At 36.0% G+C, this 18,963-nt stretch overlaps 3 protein-coding genes across 4 annotated transcripts; 2 read left to right on the top strand and 1 right to left on the bottom strand.

The window, feature by feature from the left end:
• Positions 1–900: 900 nt before the first annotated feature.
• On the bottom strand, positions 901–4,983 carry LOC137718435 (RNA polymerase sigma factor sigC). Its single transcript, XM_068457984.2, has 7 exons — positions 4,696–4,983; positions 3,535–3,692; positions 2,863–3,423; positions 2,539–2,769; positions 2,096–2,236; positions 1,808–2,008; positions 901–1,521 (listed from the first exon to the last, which is right to left on the bottom strand). Exons 1-7 carry the CDS (start codon positions 4,796–4,798, stop codon positions 1,240–1,242), a joined length of 1,677 nt encoding a protein of 558 aa, XP_068314085.2. The 5' UTR covers positions 4,799–4,983; the 3' UTR covers positions 901–1,239.
• Positions 4,984–6,688: 1,705 nt separating this feature from the next.
• Positions 6,689–15,954, top strand: LOC137716981 (uncharacterized). Of its 2 annotated transcripts, XR_015965645.1 has the most exons (11): positions 6,689–7,227; positions 7,385–7,452; positions 7,622–7,692; positions 7,844–8,113; positions 8,503–8,663; positions 8,766–8,821; positions 9,024–9,076; positions 9,147–9,276; positions 9,738–9,835; positions 10,049–10,440; positions 15,346–15,954. XR_015965645.1 is itself a non-coding variant. In XM_068456310.2 (10 exons), the coding sequence occupies exons 1-10, from the start codon at positions 6,923–6,925 to the stop codon at positions 10,118–10,120; spliced, it is 1,284 nt and encodes a 427-aa protein (XP_068312411.2). In that variant the 5' UTR covers positions 6,689–6,922; the 3' UTR covers positions 10,121–12,326. The 2 variants fall into 2 exon arrangements, 1 of the variants encoding a protein (XP_068312411.2); XM_068456310.2 differs by lacking the exon at positions 15,346–15,954 and having other exon boundaries at positions 10,049–12,326.
• Positions 12,889–14,546, top strand: LOC137716979 (F-box/kelch-repeat protein At3g23880-like). Its single transcript, XM_068456308.2, has one exon. It carries the CDS (start codon positions 13,057–13,059, stop codon positions 14,518–14,520), a length of 1,464 nt encoding a protein of 487 aa, XP_068312409.2. The 5' UTR covers positions 12,889–13,056; the 3' UTR covers positions 14,521–14,546.
• Positions 15,955–18,963: the final 3,009 nt, after the last annotated feature.

An 18,963-nucleotide genomic window follows, 5' to 3' on the forward strand; every position in this document is an offset into this window, starting at 1 on the left:
ATAATTATCTTTGAATTTTCTTCTTTTTAAATTATAATAGTTTATTATTTAGTATTCAGGTCTGGTATTTTTCTTGATTTGTAAGTCAGTGATCTTAATTTTAAATCTTAGAAATAATGAGTTTACAACTAATTTATTGCTCCACTTTTTTAGGATAAATATAATCGTTATATAAAAAACTATAAGATTTGTTATGTTGATTTGTAAAAATTGTATGCAGTTAGATTGTTATGTGATTGAGCAAGATTCATACACACTTTCTAAATGCATTATATTTAACAAAATTAACTTGAGCAAATTTTGAGTAGTAATCTTTCCATAAAATAGGTGCTCGTGGGAGGAACGAGAAACAATAAAGTTTATAATAAGAAGAAAAATTTAAGTAGAGTTACCTCATGCACCGCTTCAACAACAAAAAGCTAAACTTCTAGTCAAACCTCGTTGCGCGTGGTATTGCATGAGTCAACCCTATTGAATAATATCTTCTACCCCGAGAGGTGTAAAAGATATACCAAAAAGATGGAAGGGCGGCATCTCTATTAAGGCAAGAGGTGTAAATGAAATATCAGAAGGAAAAGTGACATCTCTCAGTACGGATGGTTTTGTAAGAAAAATATCTTAAAGAGTCATCAATGTACATCAAACTGTATAAAATTGTGTCATACATTTTCAAGGTCGACAGCGCGTTTTATGCGTTGTTTTCATGTTTTAGAGACAAAAAAATTGGTACCGGAAGTCGAACTAGTGAGGCGGATAAGTCCACGCTTTCTACGATACACGATACATCCTTAGCCAAAGAGATCAAGCTACTTTGTCCGCAGGGTCCACAAATGGGCTACGTAAGCATCATTGCGCGGAGGGTGAGCGGACAAGAGTTTGAGAGAGAACACACAGATGATCTGGAGGGAATCAATTTAGCATTCATCAAATAAGCTAGATTAACGGAGTTTAACCGCGTCATTAGAGCAATCACTTGTGTATAAACACCACCATTAGATCAAATATACAATACGCGCCATACGGCCGCCTCTATACTATACAATCCCACCAAGGGAAATGAAAGAATGCTAAGGATACAATACAACAGTATATGATCTTCACATGAGAGAACGGAAAAATTCCCATGGTAGTGTTGTGAGCTGAAATTTTGGCGGGGAACAAAACCGAAGGTCACCCATGATTCTGTGTAATCTCTACCAGAAAGAATGACTTGCTCTTTTTCGTATTACTCTGAATCTACTAGTTATTCAAGTAATGGCTTAAACTTCTGTGTGTTTCATTGTCCCTTAGCTTTGTGAGAGCTTTCTTTTCTATCTTCCGTATCCACTCCTTGCTCACATCGAAAAGCTTTCCAATCTCCTCAAGTGACTTGGGGTCGTAGTTGTTTAGTCCATATCGCAGCACCAACACTTGCCTCTCCTTCGAGTTCAAGCACTTCAGCAGATCATGAATGTCTTTTTTCATGTGTTGCCGCATTACAGTTTCTTCAGGGCTCTTTATTGACTTGTCCGCTGTAAATTCCTAGATCATTAACACAAAACAGGTTTTCTAATTAACAAGCTAATTACACTACAACTTTCGACGAGATTTTCCAGTTTATTGCACGTTTGCAGATTTTACATGTTTTACAAGGTTAGCATCCCAAACTATAAAAGCTTCGAAGTTGACATGTAAAGAATAAGATAATTCAAGTGTACAAACTAGCGAGACTAACGACATTGATCTTCATTTAGCACTTCCTAGAAACAAAAAAATATGTATTTAATGCGAATGCACGAGAGATGGAGAGGATTAGTTAGATCATTACCATAAATGTCCCAGCAGAGCTATCCCACATCTTGTCATCTATCGAACCCACAACTCTCAAGCATGTGCTAGCTGATCTGATTCTCACCAAAGAAAGACCTGTCATCTTTGCAATTTCATCATCGTTGGGGTATTTCATTTGGCTGTTGTAAGTGGCTTTGCGAGCTTTCTGTATCTGATTTATTGCCTTGCTTAGCATGAACTAAAATAAAAACAACTCAAGGATCAAATGCCATCGCTCACTGAGATGATATTGTATGAAGAGTATTTAAAATAGGGAGGAACATACAGGAATTTGGATCCCCCTAGCATGCCGTGCCACCAATCTTGACATTGATTTCTTTATCCAATACCTGACGTAGGTTGAGAATCTGTAACCCCTCGAGTGATCATACCTTTCTGCACCTTGCAGGAGACCCAAGTTTCCGGCCTGTGAAATAGGGGGAACTCAAGAGAGGGACTAATAAATTGAGAGTAAATATCATGGAAATACAAGAAGTAAGTTTCGAGAAAAAAAAAAAAAAAAAGAATTTATGCATTGAGTTTTGACGTCTGAGTCTAACAAAGCTGTTTTTTTCAGTGATCAATAACGAACTGTCTCGAACATAATCATATGTAAATTATTTCACGAAAAAGTTTACTGAGAAGTATCTTTTATAAACTAGACAAAAAAGTTAAATGTTATATTGCAACAAGCGGAACAATCACAAAATAGATAAAGGTTTCACAAACCTGCAGTAAATCATCCATGGCTACTCCTAGCCCTCTATAGCTTCTAGCTAGGTATAGGACTAAGGAGCGAGTGCTCCTTATAAGCTCATCCTGGCAATACCAACCAAAATGCAATTTCTGTAACAGCACCTTCTCGTGAACTCCAGCTGCTTCCGCCCAGCAACTTAAGGTAGCTACGGTACCAGTTTCCTTTTCCAAAGTTGCCTTAACTCTCTCCAAGTTGGCGATCACCTGTTATGATACAAAAGTAAAGCTGGTAAAGACATCCTTGAAGTAAGGAAGGAAAGCTTCATATTAATCTGTGTGTTGAAAGATAAGTACAACCTTAACCCCGGTTGACAGTTCTGCCTCATTTAGAACAATTGTAAGTCTTCTCCTTCGAGAATTTGATGCTCTTTTTGCTGATGAAATAGCAGGCGGCTTAAAACCTTCCCAAGTTGTTTTAGGAGGCAATAATTCAGAAGAAACTCTGGCATTATCTGATGCTCTTTTCCTTGATCTTCGTTCTTCCTTCTTCCCAGACCGAACAATAGTCTGACCTCTGTCATTATCTACTTTCTTATCCATCTTATCCTCTTCAATGGGTACCGTAGGTATGTCAGACAAACAAAAAAAACTTGATGATGTAACAGTTCTCGACAGATAGGCATTGAATAACTGTAGAGCTCCAAGCCTTCCTAACTGCAAAAGTATCTCATTTTCCAACTTTAACACATCCGAATTAGCAAAAGTCTCCTCCAAAGCATCAAGATTTTTCAGTAACAAACTAAAATGAGCTGCACTGCAAGCTTCTAAGCCTTTACTGGATCTAAAGTCACTGTCAGGCATCTGGTTATTCCCAATCGTATTTGATGAACTACTCTTTGGCACCCTCCTAAATCTTATCTGAGAGGCAAAAGTCCTGGGTAAGATTTTCATCTACAAAACAAGGAAAACATAGTGCCCCTAACACTCTGCAAATTTTATGCAACAATTCAATAAAAGGCAAACCATCACCTCTTCCAAATCTGAGAAGCCATCCCCTAAGATTTGTGGGGAAGCAGATGAGCAAGAGTAGATTTTCAGAGTATCTTTACCGGAAGTCTCACCTTCCTCGGAAATAATTGACAGAAATGACAGCCTTGCTGAGTTGAAAGAGCCCTCCCTGCCTCTAACTGTATCATTTTATATTGAACATCATAAATACAAAAATATTTGACAAAAAAATCAAGTCACTTATGTTAACAGATAAACAGGAAATTATAGTTGTACCTTGTAAAAAAATACTTCTTTTGTGGAATTAAACTTTCTCTTTCATTTAGGTTTAGAAAGAAATTTAATTATGATTATGTCCAAATAAGAAAATATGTCATGGTTGCAGGAGTCTATCCATCGCATATCGGCTTTAAGAATATCGTGACATAACCGTCCAGGCAAAGTAGAGACCTAAAAGATAGAATGGAATGATACATAGACAAGTATATAAATCCCTTATGAATTTTAAAGGACTCCTTTACTTTAATGTAAGGTGATTCATCATTCGAAAAGATGTAGACTACTCAAGAAGTTCACATTTCATCTGTTTTCTGTCAGAAACTGAATAAAGAATTCAGAAAATCTAATAAAATAACAAGAAGAATGAATCGATGAAATGTTGCTTGATCTTCTTTGAGAACTTGTGTAAGGAATAGTCGTGGTTTTATAGAATTTTAAAGTGGAAACCCCTCTCTTTATCTTTATTTGGCGTAACTACTTCAGCCGGATGAGATTGCAGATGGGAACTTATTAAACTCCAAATTGAATGAAAACCGTAAGACCCAATTCTTAAACATCCCTTCTGACCATCATGCAAATTCACTTTACTACTATTTTGTTTCTCTTTGTAGGTTAAGATTGCAAAAAGCAGAAAGCAAAACCAATGCTGCATAATTCAAGAAAATCTCAAAACTTTCAAGACCCAATTCTCAAACATGCATTTTGATCATCTTTCCAATTCACTTTAGCATGATTCTTTGTGGGTTTTACTTAGAATATACTACAAAGTTTTCAACTTGCAAATAACAGATGCAATGACAAACCAAAAGATCAAAATTTGAAAGCAAAAGAAACAGACTTTTTTTTCTGAAGCAGAAGCAGGAAATCAGCTGGGGAAAAAATGCCAATCAAAATTATACTCACCAGAAGCAGAAGAGAGCTTGGAATTAGAAGAAGCAGTTTGCCAGTGAGAACGCTGAGGGGGGAAGCCAGACTTGAGGAGGTTCAGCCTAAAACCAAACCCCATTGCCTTCTTTGGGTGTCTTTCTTCTTGGTAGCTAAAAGTGGTAGAGAAATAGGGTCCATTAAATCCTCATTCCTCATCAGCCACCAAAAAATCTTCATGGGTTTTGTTTCCTCGACAAGTAATAAATTCCCCTTCTTTTTTTTTTTTTTTTTTTTTGACTTGCTCTCCACCACCGATTCTTCATCTGTTTAAACGTTTGGGTGAACTCTGTTTTTCCACCTGTTTGTTTGTTTGGGCTGTCTCTATTGTTGGGCTTTTTTCTCACTCAACCTGTGATCGTGGACTGCAAGAAACATTAGGCCCAGGAGCTTGTGAATAAGAAAATAAAAAGCCCGGGAAGTTGTGGGACCGGTGGCCGTCTAATTAAGGAAAATTGTTGGTAATCCTCGAGCAATTAATTATTCAAGCCACTTAATTTTTTGAACCATATTATTGCTAACTCATTATGAGGTTAAGTTAATTCCGCTTCCTCCATTTTGTTCAAAAAATAAATAAAAATTATTTAACTAATAATCCAAAATAAAATCCTATATATAAAGAGCAGTAGTATCTGCACACTCAATTTACCATTCATGCACCCTCATCAATTTCAGACAATCGGATCAAATGAATTGAAGAAAATCAATAACAAAAAATTAACAAGGTTGTGTGGGAGATAAAAATGAATGTATTAGAAATAAAAATGAATGTGTAAATAACATTATCCTATATAAAATTTGGTATACGACCAATGAACTGCGTATTTGAGCAATCACAACTAAAATTGACATCACCCAACCTCATTATTGATCTCGCTCATGGAAAGAATCTCACATTACAGTCGAACATACATAAGAATTACTCCTAGAGGAGAAATACTTCATTGATATCACATGATAAATATCTATTGAATACTAAGAGTAATTTTTAAGAGAATTGTTATTAGTACTTCAAAAATCTCATTGTACACTCCTCACAGTGTGTATTTTTCTTTCTAATTATAAAAAGTTTAGAATGCCAAATGAAAATTTTGAAATACTAATAACAATTCCTATTTTTAAGTAAGTGATAAATATTCAATAAACCCGAACTTCACTAAGGCCATGCATTTGTTTCAAGACAGAATATTATCCTGGGTACAAACCAATGCATCATGATCCATGTCCAAAGGTTACACAAGAGTGCAAAAAATAAAAACAAATAAAAGGAATGAAGATTCTTTCCTGATCCTCTTTGTGAGGATTCCGAAAATTCTTGAATTGTGTTCATTCATCGTTACAATTAGTTTCTATCAGATACTGTTTGTGTTCATTCAAATAAAAGAATATGAAGTTCTTATTATGTTATTTATGGTATGTGTTGCATAATTAACCTAAAGACTTTCTAAAGATTCAATAATACAGAACCGGAACCCCTCTGAACCCAAAGGAGCTAAACCCACTCATCAAATAATCTGGACTATTGAAATTTGATCAAACGGTTACAAACATGGACCCCTCTAAAAGTTATAATAATTATGGTCGTTGAATCAAATTTCAATGATTCGAATCATTTGATCATTGAGCTCAGTTCCTTTGGGTCCGGAAGAGATCCGGTTCTCAATAATACAACATGGCAATTGGCCAACTTGCAACAAAGCGAAAACAAAAATAGATTAAGTAATACAAAAAGGGTAATTTTCTTTTAGTAAATGAAAGTGTTATTCACATTCTAAAAATCGCATTTTACACTTCTCACAATTGTATTTTTTCTTCTAAATATAGAAAATTTAAAACGTAAAATAAGAATTTTGGAGTGCTAATAACAATTGTTTTAAATAAATCATATAACACATGCAGGAGAATTACGTGTCAACCCGTCAAGGTCGCGAATCGTAGATGTAAATTACAAACGTTCTGGATACAAAAACCAGCGCAACATATGACATTTCCGTAATTAACTTCAAGACAAAGGGCCATTAACCACCAACTCCGTCAGCAATGGCAGTATGGCACGCACCAGTTCGCGGTACGGACCCATCTGCCCGACGTCGAAGGCGAAAGGTGAAAAAAAACCCACATTTCAAATTGCGATTCGCGAGCTCGTGCGACTTCTAAAATTCGACAACATCTCGCATTGACGGAAGATTCCGCGGATTTGCAGAGCATGGCGGGGATGGATGTGGAGATCGGCGGCGATGGAGTCGTGCGGACTGAGGAGCCGCCTCGGAACGAGATGAAGCACAGAGGGAGCAAGAAAAACGCGGGGAAAAAGAAAAGGAGCAAAACCAAGGTGACGATGACGACGAGCGGAAAAAAAGAAACGTTTTCTTACATGCCCAAATTTCGGTGTTTCAGATCGAAACCCGAAACGGATAAGAATGGGGGTTTCGATATGGAGGTGGAGGATCAAACGGGTGAAAAAATGAGTCCGACCCATTTGATTATTTTGGTGAATGGTCTCATCGGCAGGTAAGTGAAAAATGTACTCTGTTTTTTGAGTCTCGGTTTTGTTAATTTGAATGTGGGTTAGGCCAATTGGCGAGGGTGGTGGGCCCTCGAAAGAAAGAAAAAAATGAACGTGGGTTGCCTGAGGGTTGAGTTGATTTTGTACATTTTTATGGTGTAGTGCTGAGAATTGGAAATATGGAGCAAAGGAGTTTCTGAAGAGATACCCAGAAGATGTTGTTGCTCACTGTGAGTCCTTTTCTTATCAAAGTTACTTGCTTTGGCAATATTATTTTATTTATTTTTTAAATAAATTATTACACTTGATAAACCCATGAAATTAGACTGTACGAAATACGAATGGCATTTCCAAGCAATGAAGTGAGTTTGCTAATTAATTTGCAATTTTGCATTGCAGGCAGTGAATGCAATTCTTCAATGTTAACATTTGATGGTGTTGATGTGATGGGAGAGAGATTAGCGGAAGAGGTGGGTTTTTCTTTTGGATTTGTTCAGTTTGAACCTACTTGTTTATCATTTTTCATTTGAATGATGGGTTTTTGATCTCGTATTCGTTGGCTTGGTTCGTATGTGAAAGCATTATGGAGTTAATGGCTATTGTCATTGTTTGTTTTCTCAGGTTATTTCTGTGATAAAACGTCACCCGAGTGTACAGAAGATCTCGTTTGTTGGTCATTCGTTAGGTGGGCTTATAGCAAGATATGCCATTGGAAGGCTCTATGAACGAGACATCACCGGAGAACTATGTCAAGAAAATGGAGAATATAGGAGAGATGGAGTTGAGGATCCGTTGCTGAAACAAAAAGTCAAAGGCAAAATTGCTGGACTGGAGCCCATGAATTTTATAACGTCCGCAACTCCGCACCTTGGTTCCTGGGGGCATAATCAGGTGAACCAATTTGATTATGAACTTATGATAGTATGCTTGTTCTATGTTATATCATCAGTATTTTGTTTAGAAATTAAAGTTTACTTTTTTGGTGCCATTTTTGAACTATGAGATATTGTTTTAGTTGAATGAAGAATTAGGTATTTATTCACATATCTACCAACATCTTGAAAGATGATGAATAGTAATTGGGTTTTCTCCCCCAACTCGTGACATTCTTCTGGACTTCCAAGATTTTCGCGAGGGCAGAATTATATGAATTGCCTTAATCTAAACAATACGTGTAAAACTTGAAGCTTCAGAATTTCTTTAATGAGGAGAGAATTGGTTCAAGTGAATTGGTACAGAATTTCTATAGTTCTTGATAATGTGTTGGTTTAATATTTCAGGTTCCAGTGTTTTGTGGGGTAAAACCCCTTGAAAAGGTAGCGGCTCGTACTTCATGGTGTCTAGGTAGAAGTGGAAGACATCTGTTTTTAACTGATAGGAATGATGGAAAACCTCCCCTTCTTCTTCAGATGGTCCATGACACTGAAGATCTCAAATTCATGTGAGTCATCGATAACTACAGCTTCTTCTTTTTCGTAATATATGATTGGCTATTGTTGTTGATAATTCTAGAACTTGCCATCATATCTTCTTGTCTCTACAGATCAGCACTGCAGTCCTTCAAGCGCCGTGTTGCCTATGCAAATGTTCGATTTGATCGTATCCCTTTCATTTATTTGTGTTTTGTGTTTCTTTTTATGTTCTATTATTTGGTGTTGTTGAAGGTTGCATGTTTGGGAGATAATTTGGTGTCTTTAAATGTAGGTAAAAGTTTGAGTGAGTTGAACTTTCAATTTGAACTGACAAGTCTGTTTATTACTATGTCCATCATTTATTTTGAAGCACTTAACAACTCTTATAGACCTTGTGGGATGGAGTACATCATCTCTGCGGCGTAAGAAGGAGCTGCCAAAGGTATTTCTGAAGCTACTCACGGGTGCTTTTTTAGTGTCTGGAGTTAATCTAACATGAACTTTTCTATCAGCTTAAAAATTTATCCAGAGATGACAAATATCGACATATTGTAAATGTGGAGACAATTAAAAGTCCAAGTCCTCAAGAAGAATTACCGTTGGAAGCCATAGCCAGTGGGCGCAAGAAAATTGACTTTGAAGGTATTCTATTTGTGTATCTTGTTTGACTAAAAACTTATTCCCGGTGGTTCATTGCTCTCTGAAGCTTATTCCAGCTTTAGCATGAAGGAATTTTTACTCATAGGGTTCCATGTTCCCACGGGATTATACAGGTATAGGACATGCACTAGTTGTATATAAATTGAAAGAAAAGCGTTGGAAATTCTGAGTTCCTTAGCAGATTATTTTTAAATATGTGTGGGCCGATTAGTAGTTCTATGGGACTAAATTGATGATAATTGTAGTAATCATAAATTTGGAGGGAGAATAAGTTTATGTTGCAAGAGGCATCCAATGTAGATGGTTTTGTTTTGAATAAAACTAGTTGTTGCATTCATCTGATAACTCAATTTTATGATGTCAACCCCATGACTGCCTTATGATGAGGTTGTACTTCTTAGTTCCTTGACATTTTATTCACTAATTTCGCAACACGAATGCAGAAGAAATGATCAGAAACTTGACCAAAATGAGCTGGGAACGGGTGGATGTGAACTTCAGCGGAAGTAAACAGAGATACCTTGCACACAGTACCATTCAGGCAAGTCGATGCTTTCTTTTCCTTGAAATTCATTGTGTTTAACAAAAAAATCTTGTAATGTAGTTGGAAAGATTAGTCGAAAGGCTTCAGAAATTCACCATTGCCGTTATTTTTCTTATTCGTTTCACAATGCAAGCTGTTCCATCCTGAAAGCTACATAATTAGATTAGCAGGCCGAGTTTGACATGCGTTACGGTTTTTATTGTGTTGCAGGTGAAAAACACTTGTCTACACTCTGATGGGGCTGATGTGATCCAACACATGGTTGACAATTTTCTTGTGTGAAATGTGCCAATTCGTTATCAACTCAAACTCAAAGCCAGCGGAATTTGCATGCTCCACAACAACATTGGCTTCGGAAAGAGAAGCGAAGGATTGAGGTTGTGGGTCTTGCTTGGAGGGCGTGCTTGGAGGGAAGGAAGTGGACTGAGGGATTCGCTAGTACTGCGCTCACAGCAAGCCCATTTCTATGGCTCAATGCGCCAGCCATTGTCATCCGTTGATTGGCCCGTCTCCTTTTTATGGTTTAGTAATGCGCGTTCAACTATGGTTCGAACAGTAACTGTGTTGTGCGGCTCAGATTTCTTGACCATTACAGTTCAACGGTAAGTTTTGAATATTTTTTCAACGGTAACTTTTTAAATCCAAAAAACTCAAATTCAATTTAATCAATTTTAATGGTAATAAAAAAGATCCAACGGTTCAAATATGAATTCAACAATCAAAATAATATTATTAATTAATCTAAATTAGATTCAATGATAAAACTCCTCCAAAATTCTATAAATACCCATTAATTTGTTCACTAATCCATAAAACAAAAAATTCAATTTTCTCATATTTCAAGTGTTCAAGAAAGAATGGCAAATACCGAATCCAAACCGAACCTTCGGTTTTCTCAAAATTTGGTAATATCGAAATTATTTTGAGTTTTTAGTTCGGAATTGGGATCGGGATCGGTAATGACATACAAAGTTCAATAAAAGATACAGATAAACAATTGAATTTCAATTTCAAATACACCAATTCAATTTCAAAAACCCCAATTTCAGAAAACCTAATTTGAAACCCAAAACCCTAATTTTAAAAACTTCAATTTTAGAAATCCTAATTTGGAATGTGAATCATCATTTAAGAATCCCAATTTCAGAAAGAGGCGTTTTGATATAGACGTCTCGTTTTTAAATGATATAAACTAAACATCTATTCATTTTGCAAATTTGATTAAATATTTTCCCCAAAATTTTGGTGCTTAATTTTATTTCATTAGAAGTCTATTCACGTTAGCATTCCTTTTTTTCCTTCTATTTTTATGCATCTCTTATTATGATGATTTAAGATTTTTTTATTAAAATATTTATTTTAGTAAATTAAATAGAATGTAACAAAACTCGTTGTTAGGTACGTTTGGTTTATATCGGTATGTTTGATTATAATGGTACATTTGGTTACTTAGTACATTTGAATTTTTGGTCCAATTGACTTCTTGGTATATTTGAATTTTTGGTACATTTGCTTTCTTGGTACATTTGAATTTTTGGTACATTTTATTTTTGGTACATTTAAATTTTTGGTACGTTTGTTTTCAAAACATAAGTTTTATTACTTTTTGTCCTAATAATGAGGACTTACTTTAATTAATTATTTTTTTATAGAAAGAGTAGTTAACAATGTAAAAGTTTAAATTACTTAAATTATTTATTTTTTTATAGCAAGTGTCAATAAAAAGTAGGAGTTTAAAGGACCGGGAAAATAAAATTTCCTAAATTGTAGGCAATTAGTTACAAGGTGAAGTGAAGATGCCTTTAAACAAATTATATGTAATTTAAAAAATAGAAAAACGTTGGTGTGACAATTGGTCAAAGTCTCTTAATCAAATCTTAGAAAGGAACCAATGTTTGATCTAAAACGTATTGAAAAAATGCAGGGGATTCTAATTTTACCTTTCAGAAACCCTAATTCAATTTCAGCAATCCTAATTCGAAACCCTATTCCTCATATAAGAACCCCAATTTTAGAAACTCTAATCCAATAAAACCCTAATTTTTAGAAACCCTAATCCCAATTTTAGAATCCCAAATCGAAACCCTAATTAAACTCGACGAATTAAAGTGAAAATTTCTTGCTTTGAGCGAGATTCAATCAAGAGGGAAAGTTGGAGAGAGATGTTGAGAGAGAGACTGAGTGTTGCCGGAGTCAAGATCAGGTGGCAGAAATCAGGAAAGAGGATTGAAGATCTGAAGTACTGAAGTGAGGTTGATCGAGAGTGACTTGATGTTAATTCCACGGTTGAGATTAAATCTCAATCAAACCGACAACACTAATAATTTAGAATTTTATATATTATACATTTTAAATTAAATTTTTATTTATATTTAATTCGGTTCGAGTTAGTCTACCGAATAAACCCACATTTCGAACCGATTCTCGTACCGAAAATTTCGGTTTCGAGTACTGAATAATTCAATATTTTCGATTGGGTATTCCTTCAGTTTGGTTTTGGTCAGTTTCGATATTTTTGGTATTTTTCTCTACCTCTATATTTCACTATCAATTTCTTTGATCATTTCATTCGTCTTTTAAATTTAGCTCATCTGGTAGACAAAGAGAGCGTTAGAAATTCCGATTGGCTTCCTTCTTGTTTTTAGTATTTTATTGGAACAACATGCTTGAAGTATTCTTGCGTAATCTCTTTGTTATTCATGTAATGTTAAGAATTTTATGTAATGTCAATTTTATTTGTGTCCACATCATAGATATTGTGATATGCAATCCAGTGATCCAACTCTAATTTTTTTTTTTTTTTTTAATTTTGATTTTTTTACATCACAATGTTCATAAGAAATAAAACAAGATTATACAAACATTAATCCTAAAATTGTTAGAATAAAAATTTATAGACATACAAAAATTCAATAAATTATAAATTAGGGGTGTGAATTATAGGTCTCGTCATTGGAGGAAAAAACTGAAAACCTCATACGTGTAGATGAATAATTGAAAATAGGAGACTAAATTTTAGGATTTCCATTAGATTGAATTGGAGATAAGTCTTAGAAATCCGATACGTCCTACAGTTTGGATTAGAAATATGTCGTTGTGGTTTTGGATTCCTAGTCGAATACTCCTTGTCGACGTACACACACATATATATAAACACCAAGGGGAGGGAACTTTTGCTGGTATACCATTCGACAACTCTCAGTTCCAGCAAACCAAACATGTCCACCTCTTCTCTTGGAAGCGCCACCAACATCAATTCACCACCACGTCCTCCCTTGGAGGAGGGGAAGTTGTCGTCATCTTCTTCGGTGGAGGAGGCTCCAAGTGATCCTCGTCGCCGGTTCTCTGTCCTAGAGGAGAACCCTAAGACCACCACCTCCTATGCCGCCTTTCAATATCCACCTGATGTAAAAACCACCCGCATCATACCTCAAGAGGAATTTCAGTACTGCTGCGACTTACCCGAAGAAATCGTGCGTGAAATCCTGTTGAGGTCGTCCGTCAAATCTTTAGTTAAATGCTGCGCCGTAAGCAAGTCATGGAGATATATGATCCAAAGCTCATCCTTCATTGCCGCCCATCTCCGCCATAGCCAAAATCCAAATGCCGACGACAATGATATTGGTCGTCTCCATCTAGTATGGTCCTTTAATGATTATTTGTTGTATTGGGATAAGCCTGCTTCTGCTTCTGCTTCTTCCTTCAGCATTAATGCTACCAATACCAAGAAAATAGCCCCCTTGACTTACCAACCGGCTTACAAAGTAGGAAGAAGCAAAGTGCCTCCTTCAAGGTACGGTCTGGTTGGGACTTCCAACGGCCTCATATGCTTTGCTACTGACATCCCTAAATTCCCCATAATAATTTGGAACCCTTCGGTTAGAAAGTTTGTCACTTTGCCCCCTCCTTGCACGTATAAATGGGTTGTACCTACTTATGCGTTTGGCTACGATTTGAGCACCAATGACTATAAGGTTCTAACAATTTTTAGGAACGCTCGTGATCGTTCTAGTGGTCCTGCCGGGGACACCCCAATCGAAGTCAAGGTTTACTCCTTAGCCAGGGGCTCCTGGAAGGCTCTCAGTCCTCCTCCACCAGCTTCTGCTGCTGTTTCTCTTCAACGTTGGCATCATAACACTGTTTTCGTCCATGGTGCCGTGCATTGGATCCTACGCCGCGACCAAGACCGCAACAATTATGTCATTGCGTCGTTTGATATGGCCACTGAATCGTTCAGCGAGATTGAGTTGCCGAAATCATTGACGAGAAAAAGGTTGCTCCGTGGTGCCTCTCGTTTTGTTCTTTCGGAACACGGGAATTCCCTCGCCTTGGTTCAGATTCCTTGGCATTACTCGAGCTCACGAGTAAATACTTGCTACCTCAGTTTATGGGTGATGCAACAATATGGTGTGGTGGAATCGTGGACTAAATCATCCCGCGTGGTGCTGTCCGAGGGCCCTGTATCAGTCCCTTTCATCTTCCATGTTGCTTATGTTGGTTCTAAAGGCAATGGAGAAAAAGTCTTCCACATGAGCAGTAAGAATAGTATAAGACTGGTAACGGTGGATTTTAAGACCAAACGAGTTAAATATTCTGGAGAAGGAGAGGGAAAATACGAATCCATGCATGCTTTTGTAGAAAGTATTGTCTTACTGGACCAATTTAATGCTTATTCTTACTAAATGATAGATGATGGATTTTTTTTTTTAATAGTTTGATTTCTGAAGTGTTTTTTTTTTTCCGTAAAGAATCATGAGTCTCTACATTTAACTTTGATACATTTATTCGCATTCAGCACGATTTCAACCATTAGATTAATTTACTGAATTTCAATTTGTCCGCGTCAACGTAATTGTATTAAACCATTTACACAGTATCACTCACCCGTCTCTCCCTCCCTCAGTTTGCTTGTCCTTCTCAATCAGGTGCGATTGTTCCCATTATATCATGGGTTTTTTTTAGTAAAAAATAGTCTCTGAGACTGGTATAACTCCTCATTTTGTTCATTGAGATTGAAAATCGATATAAGTTGTTCTTGAGTTTGTCCACCGTCAATCATTTTGGTCATTGCTTGAAAATTTTTGGTTAAATTGAGGGTATCTTTGTCCAATCAATACACAAACTTAGGGACCAATTCCGTTGGTTTTCAACATCAAGGACCAAACTAATGAGTTGTGTTAATCTTAAAAACCATTTTAATAACAATCAAACCTGAAATCCCATAAACCTATGAATAAATTATGGCCTCCATTAGATTATAGTCCAAACCATTGAATAGTATTGGATAATCCCATAAATAATGGGATTTCATTGAATAGTCTTGCTCCTATTTTTTCAGTTCATCTATCTCACCCTTCCTTTTTTTAATCTTATCTCTCTTTGCAACAAAAATTATACATGGAGATAAAACTTAATTTGGTGTGCTTTATCTCTTTTTCCGAAATTATCCAATAAACTTGAAAAAGCTTTCAGACTCCAGATTTTTTTCTTAAATTCCGTTTGGGCAGATTTATTTCAGGGAAAAAAAAATGAAGCGGCACTTTTGGTTTGTCAGATGAGACATAGAAAAAGGAAAATTGCAGACGAGAAACATAGGAAACGGAATGTGAAAGAGAGACGGTTAAGTGATGATTCGGTGTAAATGGTGAGTTTTACTTTAATACAACTATTCTTTTTGGATTGATTGTCCTGAGCTCTGTCTCAATTCCTTGGGTTTTGTCTCAATTTCCTTGAATTTGTCTCAGATCGGGGCCTTTTATGCACTTCTCTTTTTTCAATTCTTCTTTTCGTTGTGTATCCTCAACTACCAACCAACGCTGCTACTCGGCTCGCGTGCTTCTCCTCGACAGCATCCTTGGGTTTTGAGTGGCTGTTAAAGTGCAATTAACACTATTTGGTAGGATTATGCGAGTGCTCATTGTGCTGTTGACTCGCTCACCTCCATTTTTCGTTGATCCAGTTGTTTTGTTTGGTTCATTCTCTTGGTGGCGGTGGCCTTGTGAGGGAGGCACGTTGGCTGACTTGGTGGCGGCTGCTGGTTTCCTCTCCATTTTTAGGGTTTTTTTGTTGTTTCTAATTTGGGTCCTTTTGGGCTTTCTATTATATTTTCTTTTTTATGTTGAGCTTGTATTTAGGTTGTGGACTATCTTTTGGACTTTCTTCTGCTTGTATTAGTTTTTTTATTTAAAGAATGTAACTTAGTTTGACCAAAAAAAAAAGAAAAAAAAAAGGAGGTTAAAATCTTGCTAATGCACAAGTGTACCGATGCTAAATATCACTAAGATAAATGGTTGTTAGGGAAATACACTAGTTAAAGAATTTTTCTTTTGGATCAAAGGCGATTTAATGTGCAAAGGATAATGCTTATATTCCTCCCATTGGGAAACCTACTTGTCCTCTCACTTACGATTAACGTATCTTAACCAAGCAAATATCATAATCAGAATCAAGATCATACATGCAAAAATCATTCAATTTGAAGATCTTTTAATCATCAATTCGTCTCAAACCAATCAATGATTTAGTGACTAAGTAATAAGTAATACCCCAGTATATATTTACTTGCATGTTACATATCACAAGTTATGGGTGATGCAAAAGCATGGTGCGGTGGAATCGTGTACTCAATCATACCGCGTGACGCTCCCCAAGCCAGTCTATCTTTCATGTTGGTTCCAAAAGCAACGGTGAACAAGTGTTCATAAGTGTTGATGGTGAATACACACACACACACACACACACACATATATATATATATATATATATATATATATTATATCATTTTTTTTGTATCATATAGTAAGTTCTCGAAACTATTGTAACCGAAAAGAAAATTTTTATCTCAAAACTCCTTTTTCATAGTCAAAGTACTTAAAAACACCGTTTTGGAGAGGATAGAATTTTTTCGAACTCAAATGTTAATGTACTTGACTATCATTACATCCAAATTAACAGTTGACAAATAATATAATTTTTTATAGTTTGATCTTTGAAGTGCTTTTCACTGAAATAATTTGTTGTAAGAGAATTAAGCACAATAGTTTAAAAGTTTTTTTTCTTTTCTTTTGGCAATAGATTAAACACCCACCCAACCGGCTGTGATTTATAATCCTACTGTGATCAACGGAAGGTATAAGATTAAATTTCTTGTGATGTCATTGGACAAATTCATCGTATCCATGCGATCGACGTGATGCAATTCAGAGATATGAGATTTGTTTGAAGTTTGGAACCAAAACTAGCTAGGCTGCATAATATATATATATATATATATATATATATATATGTTTATATATGTATATATTCATAATTCGAAGTATCCATGAGATGAGAGAAGGTGAGTAATAGTTCTTGTGCAGACAAAGAACGGAGAAGGACTTATATAAAATGGGTCCATCATCATCACCACCAGTGTGCGTCGTACTGATGGTATACAAATTATGTGAGAAAATGAATATGGTCACCACTCAACACGCAGAAACTCCTCTCGATTCTCAGATGCTTTTGGATTTTGGAAGCTGCCAGTTTTCACGGGGTTACAGTTTGTTTAGCACTTTTCCCACAATTTCCTTCAGACTTCTTCACCTGTGACTAAAGTTTCGTTACTATTCAGTGTATTCTTTCATGTATTATTGTATGTTTGAAAGGGCTCTAACATATTAATTTTCTGAACCAGCTAGGGACCAACACAAACTGTAGATGAGGCATCATTGTTTCAGATATACATTATAAGAGTCCTTTTTATCTGTACACATTCTGCGTTTACTGTGTCGAGTTCGGAAGATTCTTGATTTCGTTAAGATTTTTAATCATGTATTAATGAACAGATCGAGAATTTTATTAATTTGACATATATATGAAAGGGTTGTGAAACCAGGCAAACGTGAAGCACGTGCATGTAAGTTATGCTTTAAAAAACAATACCATGCACGGTTGAATCGATGAGTTGTAAGGGAAGAAATTTCTGCAAGTACTTTTTCATTTTCTACCCACTTCTTTTAGTTTTAACCGTTGATTCTCCTTTCATTTCAATAGTTAGAAAAAGAATAGAGTGAGAAATGTGTTTGAGGTGGAAAAATTAGTGTGCAAAAAGTATTTCCCAGAGCCCTGTATTGTATTTAGGCTAAATCACTTAAAAAAACAATAGAGGATTATTGAGCTCAACCCTCTAAACCACTTGAATCGAACATAGCCTGAATTTTCCTAAACGAACCAAAACATATCACTTAATAGTTGTTTGGTTTGTTCATTAACTTAAAGTAAAATAAATCAAATCAAACGCATACAAACTCTAATGTAAACCTTTTTTCAGTCATATTTTTAGAATGGTTTGTTTTCGGTAATCCCACCTATCAAATAGTCAACTTTTAAACAATTATAACCATTCGATTTCTTAAAATCAATCTTCACCTTCTATTTTTTAGTACTTTGTAATCCTAAACCACTGACGAAAATTAGTTTCGGATTGGAGCTTCGTATGAGTTGATTCCATGCGATGCATGATGTGAACTGAGGAATGTCGTAGCAAAGATGCGGTGAAAACTTGGAAACGCATTAATTGATAGTCTTGAAAGATGACAGCTTCTGTAAGGGTCCGATCCGGACCAGAGTTTTCCAACTCCAACTCTGTCCCTTCGATTTTTGGCCAAAAAACAAGCAACCGTCTGATTTGATGACGCAGCCTTCTTTTCCATACACGGTTGCTTGGGAACTTGAAGAATAACTAATCTCGTTATTATTGCGCACAAGGTACAAATCCAATTCCAATCCGACGGTCCGGATTCGATCAAGGACAAGTGTTGTCAGAATCTGATGGAAAGAAAGAAACTTGTCTGAGCAATTTTTGGGTGTCCCCAAAATCCAGTTTCCTCTATGCACACCCAGGAATAGTATCTTTCCCGGGAAATCTACGGAATCCAACGTCCATGGTACTCTTTTCGATAAATAAAGAAACAAACAGAGCACTCTCGCGTGTTGTGATGGAGCACCGCAGATTCTCACAATCCATAAAAACAAAAAACAAAAAATAACAACCAAATAAAGTTATAGTCCTTATATGTTAATTGGATTTCGATTTCGTGTTTCTTTTCTTGCATTTTCATCGTTGTAATTTCATTTTGTTTTCA

This window comes from Pyrus communis, chromosome 8 (assembly GCF_041283825.1).
Source record: "Pyrus communis isolate YQ-2024b chromosome 8, ASM4128382v1, whole genome shotgun sequence".
Classification (NCBI taxonomy): Eukaryota; Viridiplantae; Streptophyta; class Magnoliopsida; order Rosales; family Rosaceae; genus Pyrus; species Pyrus communis.

Excerpts from the sequence above, each read along its gene's own strand:
- LOC137716981 (XM_068456310.2), top strand. The coding sequence starts at position 6,923 with ATGGCGGGGATGGATGTGGAGATCGGCGGCGATGGAGTCGTGCGGACT. Across the intron at positions 8,664-8,765 it reads ACTGAAGATCTCAAATTCAT|ATCAGCACTGCAGTCCTTCA; the intron begins GTGAGTCATCGA and ends TTGTCTCTACAG. Across the intron at positions 9,077-9,146 it reads GTAAGAAGGAGCTGCCAAAG|CTTAAAAATTTATCCAGAGA; the intron begins GTATTTCTGAAG and ends CTTTTCTATCAG.
- LOC137716979 (XM_068456308.2), top strand. The coding sequence starts at position 13,057 with ATGTCCACCTCTTCTCTTGGAAGCGCCACCAACATCAATTCACCACCA.
- LOC137718435 (XM_068457984.2), bottom strand. The coding sequence starts at position 4,798 with ATGGGGTTTGGTTTTAGGCTGAACCTCCTCAAGTCTGGCTTCCCCCCT. Across the intron at positions 3,693-4,695 it reads CAAGCTCTCTTCTGCTTCTG|TTAGAGGCAGGGAGGGCTCT; the intron begins GTGAGTATAATT and ends AAAATGATACAG. Across the intron at positions 2,237-2,538 it reads CCATGGATGATTTACTGCAG|GCCGGAAACTTGGGTCTCCT; the intron begins GTTTGTGAAACC and ends CCTATTTCACAG.